Source organism: Myxocyprinus asiaticus, chromosome 14 (genome assembly GCF_019703515.2).
Source record: "Myxocyprinus asiaticus isolate MX2 ecotype Aquarium Trade chromosome 14, UBuf_Myxa_2, whole genome shotgun sequence".
Classification (NCBI taxonomy): Eukaryota; Metazoa; Chordata; class Actinopteri; order Cypriniformes; family Catostomidae; genus Myxocyprinus; species Myxocyprinus asiaticus.
In genome coordinates, this window is record NC_059357.1 from 16,079,131 (window position 1) to 16,097,588 (window position 18,458).

Genomic DNA, 18,458 nt, shown 5'->3' on the forward strand with positions numbered 1-18,458 from the left:
TAAACCGGTGAGATTTGATTCACCCTGATTCTTAACTGTTCTAGGAAGACAATATGTAAAATAATTTAAAATCCTTGGGCTCTGGAGATATTAAAAGACACTTACGTGCTCAAGCTGAAGCCCCTGAGCAGCAGGCCGAAAGCCCAGAAGTCAATTTGGATGGTGAAGGAAATTCTGCGTCAATTGATGAATGTGTCGGCAATGCTGACGAAGGTCATTGCTGACTTGGAGGATCTTGCTGTAATATGTCGATTGATCACTTCCATTGAGACGAAATTCACTGAAATGGTTAAAAGAGTGGTGGATGTTGAGAAACAGATCGATTATTTGGAGTCATCGCAGAGGGAATTAGCTGCTAACCCGCTAGCGACCAAGGCAAACTTAGAGTGCGTCTGGGAAAAGTTGGAAGACTTGGAGAATCGTAACTGGCGAAACAACGTCCGAATTGTTGGAATTCCTGAGGACGAAGAAGGCCGAGGTATGGTGAAATTCTTAGACGGGCTCTTCCCGAGTCTGCTTGACATAACAGGCCATAAACTGGAAATCGAGCGAGCTCACAGAGTTTCGGCTTGGAGATCTGTGGAGGGAGACAGGCCCCGATCAACTCTGGCCAAATTTCTGAGATCATCCTATAAAGATCTCGTATTACACGAGGAGTAAAGGAAGGCATTCTTGGAAGAACCACAGCATTTTCTTGTTCCCAGACTTTGCGAATTCGACAAGAGAGAAACATGATCGATTCAAGGAATGCAAGAAACTGTTACATCAACGGAAGGTCGCTTTTGCACTGATGTTCCTGGCCAAATTGAGAATAGATACTAAGGATGGCCGCAAAATATTTACAAGCCCACAGCAAGCAATGTCCTTCATAAAATCAATGGAGTGAGTAAGTCCTGTGATACTCATGTTAATGCCGAGTGGGCCTGACTCACTGAACATTCACTTGACTGTCCGAGGAGACTGAGCACCTTTTTTGTTTCTTTTTGTGCTGGTTCCGCCTTGCCGCTGGAGTTTTTTTTGTGGAATAACACTCCTTTGGGACAGTTTGTGGATGAATCTACACGCTCTTTGTGCTTATGCCTCCTATTGGCTGGAGTTTGTTTTATAGATTATATTCTGTTGTGTAATTCTGTCACAAAATTTGTATAGAAGTACCGGACTTGAGCAATCCGACGGCAAAGTTCTCTCCTAGGCGTACATGGACTGTTTGAGTTTAGAAGGATGGACGCCAGTTGGCACTGTCGTGCACGGGGTTAATGCACATGTTTTTCTTTTTTCTGTTTTTTTTTTTTTTTTTTCTGGGGATGTTCAGGGTTTGATTGTTGCACTAATGTTGGAATGTGGTTGTTATCATTTTATTTTTGACACACAATCTATTTTTTCTAATATGTCAAAATGTCAAATGTTAATATGAGCATATTGTCTCTCTCCATGTGGAATGTGAATGGGTTGGGACACCGCATAAAAAGAGGGAAGGTTATTTTTTTTCTTAAACGTAAGAAATATGATATAGTGTTTCTTCAAGAAACACATCTTTCCCCGCAAGAAACTGAAACATTTGGGAAGATATGGGGTGGACATGTTTTCTTTAGTGCTGGCTCAAGTAAGAGCAGGGGAGTCATTACATAGATAAGCAAGCATCTACAATTCAAATGTCTAATGTGATAAATTAAGAAGAGTCATTATTGTTTTAGCAGAAATTCAGGAGCAAAGGTTGATTTTGGCTAATATTTACGCACCTAACGCTGATGATCAGGGCTTTTTATAGATCTTGAAGGGATGTTGCAAGCTGCTGGCACCCCTCATGATATAATATTGGGAGGAGACTTTAATCTTTTGATGGACTCAGTCCTTAATCATAGTGAAGCAAAAGCATGTAAGCCCCCTAGAGCAACAGTGACGCTTCACAGGATGTGTAAAAATCTTGGTCTTACAGATATTTGGAGACTTTTGAACCCATCTGGTAGGGACTATACATTTTTCTCATCAGTCCATAAGATTTATTCTAGAATAGATTTTTTTTTTATATCTAAGTCCCTCATTTCATCTGTTGCTGATTGCTCAATTGGAAACATCTTAGTCTCATATCACACCCTGGTGAGTTTAGAGGTGTTGCCACGTACGGATAAAAAGAAATTATATAGTTGGCACTTTAATGTATCCCTTTAGCAAAATCCTGAATTTCAACAAATGTTAAAGGCCGAAATCAATGTTTATATGGAGACCAACTGGTCCTCAGTATCCTCTGTGGGCGTGGCTTGGGAGGCACTTAAGGCGGTTCTTAGGGGTTGGATCTTACAGTATGCCTCATTCATCAAAAAATCCAAAGCACGAGAACTTGTGGAGTTGGAAGGGAATATTAAAAGTGCTGAGGCAGGGCTGAAGCGCAGAATGTTGACTGATGGCCTCAGAGAATTTACCTCATTGAAATACAGATATAAAACTATTTTGTCACGGAAGGTGGAGTTTTGGCTATTCAGGGCAAGACAGTCATACTTTGAGTCAGGGGACAAAGCAGGAAAAATTCTGGATAGATATATAAAGCAGGGAGATTCTTTTTTTTACCATTCCCTCAGTGAAATCTGCTGGTGGTGAAATTTTTACCTCGGCCATTGATATTAATAATGCTTTTAAAGAATTCTATCTTGATCTATATAGCTCCACGTCTTCGTCTACTGATGAAGATATTACAAATTTTGTGGAACCATTAGAACTCCCTAAACTGGTGACTGAGCAAAAAAATTCTCTTGATTCTGAGATAACCTTGGAGGAGCTTGGCGAGGTAATTAAGGCCTTGTCTACAGGCAAGGCTCCGGGGCCAGATGGCTTTACCACTGAATTTTTTAGATCTTATGCTACAGAACTGGCTCCACTTTTGTTAGAAGTTTATACGGAATCATTAAAGAATGGAAAGCTTCCGCCAACCATGACACAAGCTCGGATCAGTCTGATTCATAATAAGGACAAAGATCCAAGCGACTGTAAGAGTTATCGTCCAATTTCCCTGATCCAGCTAGATGTAAAAATATTGTAAACAATTTTGGCTATCCAATTTATATCTTTTTAAGATTTTGGAAATATACGGGTTCAGGAATACTTTTATTGGATGGATTAAGTTACTTTATAGACACCCGGTAGCGGCGGTACAAACAAAAGGATTAATTTCAGATTATTTTACTCTGGATAGAGGCACCCGGCAGGGTTGCCCTCTTTCCCCATTATTGTTCTGTCTTGCCCTGGAACCATTAGCAGCTGCGATAAGAAAGGAAGATGATTTTCCAGGGGTTGTGGCGGGAGGTATGGCGCATAGGCTTTTGCTTTATGCAGATTGTATTTTATTATTCGTCTCCGACCCCTCTAGATCTATGCCTGGCCTCCACAGAATTATTAATTCCTTTTCTAAATTCTCAGGAAACAGAGTCAATTGGTCTAAATCTGAAGCTTTGGCTCTGACAACGTACTGCCTAGCAACGGCTTTTCAGCCGGGCACCTTCCAGTGGCCCAAACAGGGCATTAAGTATTTGGACATTTTATTCCCAGCAAATTTGTGTGATTTAGTTAGAGTTAACTTTTGACCCCTTAATAAAAAGCTTTTCAAGCGATGTGGGCAGGTGGGCTTCATTACATTTATCTATGATTGGGAAGGTTAATGTTATTAAAATGAATTGCATTCCAAAATTCAACTACCTGCTACAGTCTCTTCCTGTAGATGTCCCTCTCTCTTATTTCAAGCAATTTGATAGCATAGCGAAGTCCTTCATTTGGAATGGTAAGCGTCCCAGATTACATTTCAATAAGTTACATAGGCCGATTGACAAAGGTGGGCTAGGCCTACCCAAGATTTGATTTTATTATTATGCATTCGGTCTCAGATATTTGGCTCATTGGTGCTTCCACCTGAGAGAGCCCCTCCCTGGTTTTGTATTAAACAGGAACTTCTTGCCCCTATTTTGCCATTGCAAAGCCTTTCTATCAAACTAACCGGAGAAGTTAAGTTACACCCCGTCATCTCGCATTTGCACTCGGTATGGACAAAAGTGTCCAGAGTTTTAATTCAGACATTTATTTAAATGTTGCCTCGAGCATATGGCTGAACCCAAACTTATGTATTTGTAAGTCCCCTTTCTGCTGGTCAGAGAGGATTGTGAGGGGGGTTGCTACACTCGGTGACCTATATGAGAGTGGAGTGTTGAGATCCTTTGAAAATGTGGTTAAAAATTTTTGGATTCTCAGATCTCAGTTTTTTAGGTATTTACAGCTGTGCCACCTGCTCTGTACTATTTCTGTGAGTAGCATACATCCCCCTAAAGCAGCAGACACTCTGGGAGTGGTGATTATTGCTTTTGGAAAAGGTCATGAGGCATCAGTGTATTACTCCCTGCTAATTCAGAGTCTGGGAGATGGAGCTTTAACTTCTATCAAGAGATTATGGGAGAAAGCTGGGGATCTGGGATTCATTTGATGGGAAATGGGGCAGTTATTTGACGTTTTTGGGGGACTCTTGGGGAGGGAATGTGGAGAGAGAGGCGTAGTTTTAGATGTGTATGATTATTATATATATTTTTTATTTTATTTTTTTCTGTGTGTGTGTGTACTTATGTGAGACCACGGGATGTTTGTTGGGGGTCGGGGTGGGGTTGTTGATTTTGAATATTTTTCAAAACAAGAGCAATTAGATTTTTTGAAAATCATTCAGCCCTACCTTCCATGTTTTCAGAGTAACTGGTCTTAGTTATAAACAAAACAATGAAACAAAAAGCACATGATTAACTCACATTTACATTCTTAACTCACATTAACTGTTTAAACTGGCAAGATTTCTAAATTTTTTGAATGTTCTTAACTCACATTAACTGGATTCTGAATGATGAAGTTTGTCCCTTTGTATTGAAGTAGCCTTCGCTTTAGCTTTAACAAACTCATCATATTCCTTGCTGTGTCAATCTTTAAGCAAACTGCAACTCTGCTGTCATTGTCACACAATTCAACGTAATTCCACACAAGAGACATTTTCTCATCCACAGCACGAGTTCTATGCTAATTGTCTAACATATTTCCCAACAGGAAATAATCAGCCCTGATCATCGTTAACATTTATTTATTCATTTAGCAGAGGCTTTTATTTAAATTAACTTACAAATGAAAAACAATGTTTCCAGTACATTCTGCTATATCTTATTTTGTGTTCCATGGTAGAAATAAAATATATTGGTTTCAAGCAACATGAGGGTTAGAAAATGACAGAATATCATTTTGCCCTAACTATTCCTTTTTTAGAAGAATATCTCAGCTCTGTAGGTCCATACAATGCAAGTGAATGTTGACCAAAACTTTGAAGCTCCAAAAGCACATAAAGGCAGCATAAAAGTAATCCATAAGACTCCAGTGGTTTAAGCCATGTCTTCTGAAGAGATTCAATTTTGCGTGAAAACAGACCAAAATGCAATTCCCTTTTCACTATAAATCTTGATATCAGCAGTTTCCTTGGCAATCATGATTTAAAGCTCGATTACACTTCCTAGCACCATCTAGCGCTCTGTGCATGAACCAAGCATTAGGATGTGTTATTGAGCTTGAAATCATGATCGTGCCTAGAGACTGCAATGGCAAAATGTACAGTGAAAAAGGAGTTACATTTTGGTCTGTTCTCACCCAAAACCAATTGGATCTCTTCAGAAGTCATGGATTTAACCAATGGAGTTGTATGGATTACTTTTATTCTGCCTTTATGTGCATTTTGGAGTTTCAAAGTTTTGGTCAACATTCACTTGCATTGTATGGTCCTACAGAGCTGAGATATTCTTCTAAAAATCTTTGTTTGTGTTCTGCAGAAGAAAGAGAAGTCTCACACATCTGGGATGGCATGAGGGTGAGTAAATGATGAAAGAATTTTCATATTCCTTTAAGCATGATGACAATTTAAGGCACAACAGTACTAACCTGCATCTATTGTCACTGGGGTCTCCCTGTAGCGAGTTGGCCGTTCGTGCCAGGCCTAATCGGGCGAAGGCATGGTAATGGGTTAGCTGTGTATCGGACAGGCTGTGAATCCCATCGGCTTCATCAAAAACATTCTCCCAGTAGGCCTTGAGACCCGGCGTGCCCTGGGGCATACTCCCAAATAGGAAGACATCCAGGTGGTTCACTATCTCTTGATTTACACTGGCTTCAAACTTCCTTGCAAAGAATGTGGGCCTGGTGGTTTGCTGATGGACACAATGAGAGACAGAGAAACAGAGTGTGAGTGCAAAGACAAATGACTGATAGACAGCCTGCTGAGACTGTGAGAAACAGAAAGAGACAGAGAGAGTGACAGAGCGAAAGAGAAAGAAAGAAAATTGAAAAGCGTGGCACACCATTGAGTATGATGTGCTAGAAGGGAGAAAAAAGCTAATAAAATCAGAGATGGAAATTCTCAAGAGATAACTGGCAGTAAAAATAAAAACCAAAGTGGTGCTATCTCTGGTACAATGTGTGGCTTATCTTTTTATTCACTACAGGCGGCACACATCCACCTCGCATCCCCCGCTGCATAACAAGGGTAACATGAAACATTAGAAGATCAAATATCTTCATGCTTGAAATAGTTTTGAGGTGACAGCAGACTCCAAAAAGACATCTTTCAGGAGACTGTCCTAGAAGATGGAAAATATCAAAACAATGGAAAGTTTAAAAGAACAGTTCACCAAAAATGATAATTCTTTCATCATTTGTTTACCCTCATGATGTTCTGAAACTTTCATCCATACAACACAAAAGATGAATAAAAAAAAAATATCCTGGTCATATATTTAAAGTAAATGAGTACTGGGGCTGTCGAGCTCCAAAATGACAAAATGCACTCAATAATAACATCTTAATATCTTAAAATTGGTCCAAAGGACTCGTGTGCTATATTTCAAAGTCTTCTGAAGTAATGTGATAGCTTTGTGTCTTTATGTAATTTACCACTGCAATAATTTGAGTCAGTGACTACGTTTACATGGACACCAGAAAGCAGTTTATTGCTAGAAAGCGGCATATTGCAAGAAAGTAGCGTTCCCATTTACATGCACCGTATAAGTGTCGTACTCTTCACTCACGTGTACAGTATATGTGGCTCCTTCAGTACGCAGTTTTCTCCACAGCAACGTAATTTCCCTGCAACGCTTGTGTAAATAACAAACATGGTATCCGAAGAAGACTTCACTATTTTATTCTCTGTTGCTTCGATTTATTTCCAGATATTCCAGAATTGTTGCTGTGTTTGTTTCCTTAACTTCCTATTGTGATCTGCTGAGGAATTGCACTGTAATAGTGTAGTTTCCCTCTTACGTAAAACTCTGGGATTCCCCCAGTGTACTAGCGCATACACACGAACGTGAGGGACCATCAATATTTCACATTGGTGTGTATAAATGGGTACAGTTTATAGTGTATATGCTTTTCCCACTGTACTCCCAAAAATGTTAAATTCTTTCCACTATGTTAACGTATGTTTGGGCTCCATACTATAACGTCTGTTATCCGGTCTGTTCACACACATTTGCACACCTCAAGAACCTGTAAGAATGGCGCTTATGTGTTTACATGGCCACATAAGCAGCGTTCTCCGGGAGAAACCTGGATGTGTTAAACCGCTTTCTCTTAATCCCTTAAATGGCGTATGGACATTTCAAAATGCCGCTTTCTGCAAAAACCCTGGAATAAACCGTTTTCTTAAGTGCATGTAAACGTGGTCAGTGGGTGAGTGATTATTCAGTCCAGTTTTGTGAACTGGATTCTAATTCATGAACATGTCAAGGAGAGATGTCAATAGGAATGACTTAGTTACAGGAATATAGCACACAAATCAAATGGTGCACTTATATGATACTGCTTTTTTTTACTGCCCCAGTCCTGGTTTGCTTTTATTATATTGAAAACATTGGAAAGGATATTCTTAAAAACCTTCTGTGTTTCACAGAAGAAAGAAGTCATATGGAATGACATAAGGGTGAGTAAATGACAATTAACATTTTTAGGTAAACTATCCCTTTAAAAAGAAAAATCAGAAAGAGACGGAAACATAATAAAGTGATTTGGAGAAGTATGTCCAGGAGACTCTATAGGGTGAGGGGTGAGAAAAGCCTGGATGGAAACTGAACTGCCACGACACATTTCAGCCTCCCCCTTCCTCTCCCATTGTCCTCTTTCTTCAGAGCTGTCTGTGAGAATGGAGGTATTGTCAGAGGATAATTACTCAACACATCTATGGGTATGCCTTCAGTGATAATGACCTGCTAAACACTTACAGGGCCTTCCCCCAGCGCAGGTATGAAATAGTTAACCACAAACTCTGTGAAAGGACTCCTTTATATAGACGAGACATGGCTGTAAATATTTAGCAATGCTCTAAATGTGGCAATGATTTCAAGGTGCTGGGTTTTCAGCCCTGTTCTTGGGCTTATTCAGAACTTTAGTACTTTAGAACTGATAAAATGGGGGACTGGAGCCAAAATAAATAAATAAATAAAAAATTTAAAAACTAAAATAACCTTAAAATTAACATAACACAATTGATGGCTTTTCATATGACATTTAACACTAGGTTAAATTATTATAATTTTTTTTCATATCCCAAGTCATAGGAGTTATCATTGTTATCACGCTAACAAACTGTGGCCTCATCAGCTGGGTGGCTCGGGAAAGTGTCACTTTTACACTTTCCAGAGCCACCCAGCTGATGTGGCACACAGTGATGATGTCATGGTTTGGCACACGGGTGCGCAGTAGGGAGTTTATGAGGAAACGGCCTACTGAACAGACCACTGCATCATTTATGTGAAACCATACCAGCAACATGACAAGGTGGAAAAGGGAAGGAGAGAAAACCAGCAAGACAGAAAATGCTAAGTTGCAGTCCTATTGCAGCAGAATGGAAAAATAAAACACAGCCAGCTCTGTGAAAGGACTAGAGCAGTGTTAACAAAAGAAAAACATTTGCTTTAACTGAAATAAAAACTGAAAAAAGAAAAGAAAGAAATGCAACTATACTAAGAACGGCACCAAAATATGTTGTACTACAGAGTGTTTTCTAAAGTTTTGGATTTTAGTGGTGGAAAATGCCGTTCCAGTGTGGATGAGAGGCATACATGCAGCAAAATCAATGTGTTTTCAACCGAAAATGTATTGGTGTAAACATGGCTTAAAACACATTTTCATCATTCCAAACTAACTAAAATAAAATAAGTGACCACAAATTAATTTGAGTTTTTACTAAGTAGTATAAACCTTTACAACCTGCCTTTATTAAACATGAAAATACCACTACATAGTGATAACACTAGACATCCCTGAGAAATGTAATGCTGTTAAACATATTTAAATTACCTCTATTAACATATTAACTTTGTTGGCCCTAAAATGTTAAAACTAAAGATACTGAAAAACTAAAACTAACCTAAAAGTATCTAACAAAGAGTGAAAAGTAATGAAAACTAAACTAAGTTGAAAAGACAAATTGAGAATAAAATAGAAAGAAAAACTACATTAAAAATTCTAGGTTAGGAATGACATGCTTCAAACTCATTTCAGCTGGGCCTGTAGCTCCATTTACAGTAGAGAGTGAGTCACTGAGGTCAGGCATGACCACATTAGGATTGACTCTATACTGGAGGCTAATGAGAGACTTCCAGAGCAGACGGGGGAGAGGAAAGGGCGATTGGCTGCTGCGGTCAAGCTCCACGGCTTCATTCCACTATGCACTCCACACTACTAGGATCCTTTTGATGAGACCGCCTTGCAATTGATCCCTCATCGTCCTTTTCTACTGGGCAGAGTTAATTACAGATCCCCTGTGTAGGCATGAGTTAGCAGGGCTTTCCTTTAGTTAAGTCTCATTGGATTTCTAATCACAATCAGAATCGCTACTGATTGGAGAGCTTGTCTCACCCTATTAGCTGTTTGTTTAAGGTAAATTAAAGGCCTATTGTGCTTACACAGACTAAACAGGACATGCCATACTGAAGGTCTCCTTCAGACTTGAGGTCGGTGCTGTACCTGAAAAAAGCTTTAAAAGAGTTTAACTAATGATCGGGTTCATTGAACTGTTCCGGTTACTTTTGACTGCACCGATACAGTCAGGCTCCCTTTATTTGTATCCAGATAGTATCTGCATATTCTTTAGCTGAATTCAGTTTACACCTTGCATACAATTGCATTTCCGGATTGATTCGATAAAGATTGCACTACCTGCTCAAAACTGAACTTCAGGCGGAATCTGTTGATTACAGGGAAAAATCTGCGGAAAAGAGTTTTATGACATTACATCGTCATGGCAACGAAGTTGTAAAATTGGCTATAATTTTACACAGAAAAGGTTAGTAAGCAATTTTATCACACTAAATTCATGTTAACATGCATATTGTTTATGTCTTATGGCTATACTTTTGAAACAGTGAATATTTTAACATTTACAGATTGGCTCCATTCACTTCCATTGTAAGTGCCTCACTGGAACCCAGATTTTTGTTATTTTTTAAAGAAAAGGAGGGGCAAGTCAAAATACATTTTTGTAGTAATCAACATTATGCCACAAATGCTGTCGACTGAGATTAACTTGTATTGAACTCGGAATATTCCTTTAATGTGGTCAGTTCCTATCTGACTGTGATCTGATTACCAAAAAGCTATGCTAATGCCAGATGAAAAGTGGGCATCAGACACTGAGAGGGCCAAGAGCACTTTGGAAAGGCAGGAGGGCTTTGGGAAATGCTCACCTGGAAACGAGGCAGGTCGGAGGGCTTGAAGTCATTGGGCGAGCAGCCGCACCAATCCACAATGTGCTTGTACTGACACTTGCAGCCCAGTTTTCGATTCCAGTTAGTGATACGGAGGTTGTTGTCCACCATGCTCTCACAGTGAGGACTGTTCTCCAACACTGTGTGGAAGAACGACTGAGACAAAGAGAGAGAGTGAGAATTGGGGAGGAGGATGATAAATATGGAGGGAGGGACAGAGGTAAAGAGAAAGAGAAGAATACAGATGACTAAGAGATTGAAACAGGATAATGACATCTGATAAAATGAAGATGGATGTCTAACAGAATGGCCCTGTCAGGAGGTCTACAGTGTTAAATGTGTACATCAGTAAAAAAAAAAAAAAAAAAAGACAATTGCCTGCTCAAGCCACAATATCCAGTTTCTCAGCAATAACTAGGACCTAGACAAGACAAAAAATCCAATTTACCATAGCAAAAAAATATAAAAAAATAAAAACCTTTATTAAAACTGACACAGTCATTTCAAATGAGGAAATACACAATGCATATGAGCAACTAAAACTATGTAAATTCATCCAGTTTTTTGAAAATGTCCTCAATTTCTCATCGTAAACTTTAAACTTGGAAATTTTATATTCCAATATGAGTTGAAATATGAGTGAAATGGCAATCCAGTGAATTAATTAAATCATAATCTTCTTAATATTGTGTTTTGAAAGTGATTTGATTTGATTTGATTTTGGTGTCTCACCTCTGCAGGTAAGAGCGTGTACTTGTAGAAACGCTTCATGCTGGTCACCATGTCATCTTGAGAGTTGATGACGTACTCCACGAACATCCGATTAAGCAGAAACCAGTCAGAGCCTCCATCCACGGAAATGCCTTCTGGAATTTTTCTGTCTCCAAGTCGCCACATATGGGTGTCACACTCGAAGAAAAGCCGGTCCAAGCCCTGTTTTCTGATGAAGCTATTGGTGATATTTAACATTGCAAATTTAAGGTTGGGCAATATATAGAACATTAATATTATATTCACAATTATTTTGCTAGCAACATTGTGAATATTGCAATGATTTTAATGTACTTTTTATTTGTCATTTTCTAAAGAGCATTACATTAGACTAGTTTCGCAATCCTTCTTTGTCTCACGACTTGCGAGTATGAGAGTTAAGACTGAGATGTTTTAATAGCATCTCTGGTTTAAACTTAAGTAGCAAAAACGAGTTGGCATACAGTATTTCCATGAATCAGTCTGCTTTATAGAACAGATTAATTATGCCATTACCGTATTTTCCGGAAATAAAGTCGCCCCTGACTATAAGTCGCACTGGGTCAAAATGATGTTGTTGAGAGAAATAAAACCCAGATAAGTTGCATCTCTGTATAAGTTGCACTGACAGAGGTTGCATACAGCAGGCAGTATGACCTGGGAGCTGCTGCCCTACTTCCCTTCACCGGTTAAGATGTAAAACATGCCCCGTGAAGATTACAGTACCTCAGAATCTTCACATTGTATCACGGTGTTTTTGGGCTTGTTTAAAACAGGAGAATTTGCTTTAAGTAATCGTGTGTACAGTTTCTCATATTCTGTTTATGTTTCATGAAAGAAACGTGACGAGTAAGCCACATCTGTTCATAACATCTGTAACTCTATGCTGTGCACAAATGAACAGCTTTAGTCTGTGAGCAAAACAAAATGCCTGTTGTATTCTATTCATTCATTAACATTAGCAACTGTCTATCTGTGGATATTTCTGATATTTGCAACCTTTGCAATGTTATCCTGTTCACTGACTGAATTTTTTTACTATGAGTGTGATGAAATGTCATTTTGTGGGCATTTTGAGGAGTTGCGTTTGTCAGCAGTCTAGAGTTTGTTAGAACAATAATGTTATGAAGACAAAGTGTTTAACTGGTTGCATTAAATACTTAGGCAAGGTATTTTGAATTGGCAACTTTAAATCTTTTCTACCATCACTATGACTGATGTTTTCATCTGTTTTGGTGTGCGTGTGTTTGACCAGCTGACATCAGTTCCATTTAAATTATGTATATAAGTCACTTCGGACTATAAGCCGCAGGACCTTTAGATGATGAAAAATAAATAAATATTCTGGAAAATACGGTACTCAAAAATGTTCACAGAAGTCTCAACATGGCATTTTTCATGTATTAACATGTTTTAGTAAAAGAAATATGGCAACAATTTACAATAAGGTTCTATTTGTTAACATGAATTAATGCATTATGTATGAATGAACAATGAACAATGCTTTTTTACAGCATTTATTAATCTTGGTTAATAAATGTTAATTTATCAAAATACTACTGTTCATGTTTGCATTGATGTTATCATATGCAACTTTTAATGTAAAATGTATTAGTATGTGTAGAAAATAACATTAGCAAAGATTAATAAATGCTGTAAAAGTGTAGTTCATTGTTAGTTTATGTTATCTACTGCATTAACTAATGTTAACAAATACAACCTTATAGAGCTGTTCAGCCGTGACGTCAATTTGAAGGCAAACCCGGAAGGCTAATTCACTATGGGATACTTAGAAAATCTCCTATAGGATTTTGTTATGGGGTTTTACAGTTTATGAGTAAAATAAGGTCTGTGGTAAACATTACTTGAAGAAACTTGGACGTTTTGTTCTACAACATCAATTACACCCAGTCATACCTCAAACGTGAATTTTGAAGCCACCATGTTTAAAAAAAAAAAAAACTATGTTGCTAATCAGTTGCTAGATAAGGACTACAAATACCACAAGAATGAGAGTGAAGGTGCTTAACAAAATGGAAAACCATAGTAGTTCTTATCTAGCAACTTGTTAGCAATATACATTTTTTAAAAACCTGGCAGCTTAAAATAATTTTTGGGGGGCCTGGATAGCTCAGCGAGTATTGACGCTGACTACCACCACTGGAGTCACGAGTTCAAATCCAGGGTGTGCTGAGTGACTCCAGCCAGGTCTCCTAAGCAACCAAATTGGCCCGGTTGCTAGGGAGGGCAGAGTTACATGGGGTAACCTCCTCGTGGTCACGATGAGTGGTTTTCGCTCTCAACAGGGTGCGTGGTAAGTTGCGCGTGGATCGCGGAGAATAGCACGAGCCTCCCATGCTGTGAGTCTCCGTGGTGTCATGCACATCGAGCCACGTGATAAGATGCGCAGATTGACTGTCTCAGAAGCGGAGGCAACTGAGACTTGTCCTCCGCCACCCAGATTGAGGTGAGTAACTGCGCCACCACGAGGACCTAGTATGTAGTGGGATTTGGGCATGCCAAATTGGGGAGAAAAAAACAAAAAAAAACATTTTGGGGTATGACTGTGTGTAATTTACGTTGTAGAACAAAACACCCAAGTATCTTAGTGTACTGTTTACCACAGACCTTATTTTATCTCAAGGGAACTCATAGCTCGAAAATGCTAATTCTCTTCCTGGTTTTTGGACTACAGCCTAAACAGCTCTATTGTAAAGTGTTATCAAATATATGTACAGTAAGTAAATACTGTTGTTCATTGTTATGTGTTATTATATTGGTACATATAAATGAAAATGATTAAATATTCTTCTTTATGTTCATTTAGTGTGGACAACATTTAATTATTTTTTAACTAAATGTTCACTGTATTTAACTGCTTGCTTAGTACATTTTCAGTCTACTTGGCAACAGTTGCTGTTTGGTTGAAATTATATATATAAAAAAAAAAGATCCATTTCTTTTTAAGCCATTTCAAAGCAAATACATAAATATTGAGATATATATTTAATATTGTAAAAAATATGGCTGAAAAGTATAAAGAAATACTGTATATCCATATCACCCAGCCCTTTGCAAATGACAAACTTCATAAGATGCACCATTCAAGTTCCGTTCAGTCTGACCACCATGTGTTTTAGTGTCTTGGACATTGCAAATTATTAGCAAGAATGCACTTCAGCACTCACCGAGCGTTGTCTCTCCCATGGGACTTGATGAAATTCATGTCTCTGTATTTGGACAGGAAGGCCACCAGCTGATCATTGGTCCTAAGTAGAGAATTAAAGAGCGTTGGAAGGGAAGACAGAAAACGACCGAAAGAGAGAGAGAGAGTAACAGAGAGCCTGCTAATCAGGCTAATGATTCACTGTTTAAATGAGTGCAGAACACAGGGGATTCTGGGAGAGTCCACACTCACATAGAGAGCCAGATTCAACCCCTAATGCCAGCTGCCCTGTTTCACTGCCTGTCTCAATGCATTGAATGTCTTTGGTTATTTTCCCCAATAGACACTGCTCTCACACTGTTTGTTTTAATGCAGGCATCTGCAGAACTTCCTTAAGATAAGAGGAGGACTCACCTGAGAGTAAGGGGCATTCTTATGTTATGTTTGCCTTATTTTTTTAAAAGTGAAGTGTGTAATTTGCCACTAGCGTAACCACTTCCTGGACTCTCATCCCATCTCCTATTAGTTGGACAAAGTTAGTCCTGTACCAAAATCATGCAATTGACCCTTTTCTCATTTCTGGGTTTGGAATGCGGAAGTAAATGATTGCAGGGTAAACTTCTATAGCGGTGAATGGAAGACCACAGCAAACTTTTGATTACCCGTTTGCTCCAACAGCAAAAGAAAAAACCACTATTCCGTTTCCAGGACTTTCCACAAAAAGAACAAAATAGAGAGCGCTGGATTACGATACTCGCAGCTGTGGAAACTAGTATTTTTAAACTAATTCCAGGGTAATATGACACAAAACATAATGTTATAAATATACACTAAATAAAAAAAGTAAAATATAAAAATGTTTGCTAGATTTACACTGCTAAGTATGGTGGAAACGCGTCATCACAGTCTGTGAAAATGGTCCATTGGAGCCAATGTTGCTATATCAGGCTGGTCAGGATGCTCAATCAGTCGACAAATGCCACACTTCACCTTTGATTGTTGGTCTGTAAACATGCACATATTTGGCCGTTACTACACATCTCTTTGTTTTTTCAGTGTCTCCAACCCAACAAAGTGTTTTCATGTCTCGGTCACTGTAAGGTTTCAGCAAGCACCCACATCAACACTCAACTTGCTATTACTGCCATTTCATTACTGGCAAGTTCACTAAATTTTATCCCATTTATTATTACAATTTAAATGACTACAGCAATGTTAATTCTAAAGTGGCTTTAAAGTCCTTTATGTTTTGTCTTGATGTTGGCAGTGGCAAGCAGCATAGAGGGTCAAGGAACTGGGACAATTCGAAGACTGAGTGTCAAGAGAAAAAGTTTTTTTACAACCAGATGGTAATATGTAGGTGAGGTGAATTTGTTGATGTTTGCATGTGATTTTAAGCTCCATAGTAACCGCTCCGTCACCCAATTATCACTTTTTATGATGTTGTCTCCATACCTACAGCTGCACATGTCAATCACACACATACTCCATCTCCCTTACACACGTTTTATCTTACCTTCTATTCGCTATTGGCTTTAAAGAGATAGTCCACCCCAAAATGAAAATTCTGCTATCATTTAGTTGCTATCATTTAGTCCTCTCATGTTGTTCCAAACCCATATGACTTACCATATGTCTTCTGTGGCAGAGTGTCAGTATCAGTTACCATTAAAGAAGTGAGAGTGAATGGTGACTGAGATGGTGTGACATCACCCGCAGTGTGTTATAAGACCACATTAATGTTTAACTGCTGTGTGAAAATTTTCAATGCACACAAATGTCAGCACACTCTGACCTGCAGTGTCTTTCTGTAGCTTCCTGTAGTCTGCCAAAAATCAGTATGAGAAACCCTGCGTGGCATTTGAAATGAAACCCTGCTCCTGTTTTCAGTGCATGTACAGCTGCCAGTCACTCTCTGCGCTGGTGAAACCCAGACCTCAGGCTATTAGCTGTGGTGTATTCTGTAACTGAGCTACTAGTGAGATTTGATTTGAAATCTGACTAGTGCATTGCAGTTGAAATTGTACAAAAATAATGAGCATCAGTCAGCATGGGAGAGAGCAGAAGGAACAAGACAGGTTGTTTCAAATGACGTAGTACCATACTACTCAAACCATTTCTGCAGTACACAGTATACTGTACACTACATGAAATACCCAATTGACCAATATAATTTGACAAAATGTGAAGGGCTAAGGGCAATTCATAACAGCAGACTACTCTTACTATTTCTGCAGTATACGGATACGGCAGAAGTAGTAATAGTATGTACAGTAGTATGCTATTTCGAACATAAAGTATACAAACAGAGCACACTGCGAGGAATAATGTATGCCACAATGCATTACACCCTTCCTCCCCTTACGAAAATTGAGAGTTCATGGCAAATTTGCTGCAAACTTGCCACAAATTCGCCACTGATCATTTTCACTTGCAAATGAGCTTTGCGGCAAAATTGCGGCATTGCAAAATTGCGGCATTGTTGCCAAAGGTTTGCCAGAGGTTCACCACTACTGGCGAAGAGCTGCAAATTTCGGACAAACATTTATGGCGAATCAAAAGCTAATTTGCATGTGAAAATAAGGAGTGGCAAATGTGCGGCTAGTTTAGGTTTTTTTGTACCCCCGTTATTTTTTTCTGTTTCTTGACTCATCATTAGTAGGGATGTCCTGATACTGGTATCAGAATTGGGTCCAATACAACACTCATGTACTCATAAAAATGCTCCCGATACTAAAAACCAATACCATCTGATGTACGAATGTCTTTACGTAAACAATCAGTGCACAAATTCTAATAACGTTATGTCCTAGTGAGATTATTTAACTGCAAAAGCTGCAATTTAATTAGATAAATATATAGTTTACTTTGCATGTGGAGTGAGCTTCAAATGTGAGCTGTCAGAAAAAAGATTTTGCAGATTCGGAAGGAAATTGGTACTTTAATTCACCAAAGAGCCATTCAACTGATGGGGGGGGGGGGCTCCCCTTTTCTCCCCAATTTGGTCTCCCCTTTTCTCCCCAATTTGGCATGCCCAATTCCCAATGCACTCTAGGTCCTCATGGTGGTGTAGTGACTCGCCGAATCTCAGTTGGCTCTGCGTCTGAGACAGCAAATCTGCGCATCTTATCACGTGGCTTGTTGAGCACGTTTCTGCAAAGACCTAGCGCGTGTGGAGGCTTCACGCTATTCTCCATGGCATCCACGCACAACTCACCACAAGCCCCACTGAGAGCGAGAACCACATTATAGCGACCACAAGGAGGTTAACCCAATGTGACTCTTCCCACCCTAGCAACCGGGCCAATTGGTTACTTAGGAAGCCTGACTGGAGTCACTCAGCATGCCCTGGATTCGAACTTGCGACTCCAGGCGTGGTAGTCAGTGTCTTTACTTGCTGAGCTACCCAGGCCCCATTTCCAGCAGCCATCACTCCAACACCTTATCCTTGAGTAATCATGCTAAATTGCTAATTTGGTAAAAGAAAATCACTTGCCGTTATATCAAACGCAGCTGAAAGCTATTTGGTTCGTTAAATGAAGCTTAACATTGTCTTTCTCTTTGTTTTTGCGTTGCCACAGTATGCAATAGACTGGCATGTCTTAAGGTCAATATTAGGTCAAAAATGGCAAAAAAGAAGCAGCTTTCTCTAGAAACTCATCAGGCAATCATTGTTTTGAGGAATGAAGGCTATACAATGCTTGAAATTGCCAAAAAAATGAAGATTTCATACAAAGGTGTACACTACAGTCTTGAAAGACAAAGGACAACTGGCTCTAACA

General features: G+C 39.1%; 1 protein-coding gene across 1 annotated transcript in view; it reads right to left on the minus strand.

Annotated features, from left to right (window-relative positions):
* LOC127451100 (xylosyltransferase 1-like) overlaps window positions 1-18,458 on the minus strand; it is a 108,208-nt gene that overhangs the window by 22,486 nt on the left and 67,264 nt on the right. Inside the window, exons 5-8 of the mRNA XM_051715527.1 lie at window positions 14,699-14,779; window positions 11,493-11,709; window positions 10,740-10,916; window positions 5,941-6,206 (exon numbers count right to left, since the gene is read on the minus strand). Of these exons, the coding sequence (XP_051571487.1) occupies window positions 5,941-6,206; window positions 10,740-10,916; window positions 11,493-11,709; window positions 14,699-14,779 (741 nt within the window). The remainder of the gene's footprint in view (window positions 1-5,940; window positions 6,207-10,739; window positions 10,917-11,492; window positions 11,710-14,698; window positions 14,780-18,458) is intronic.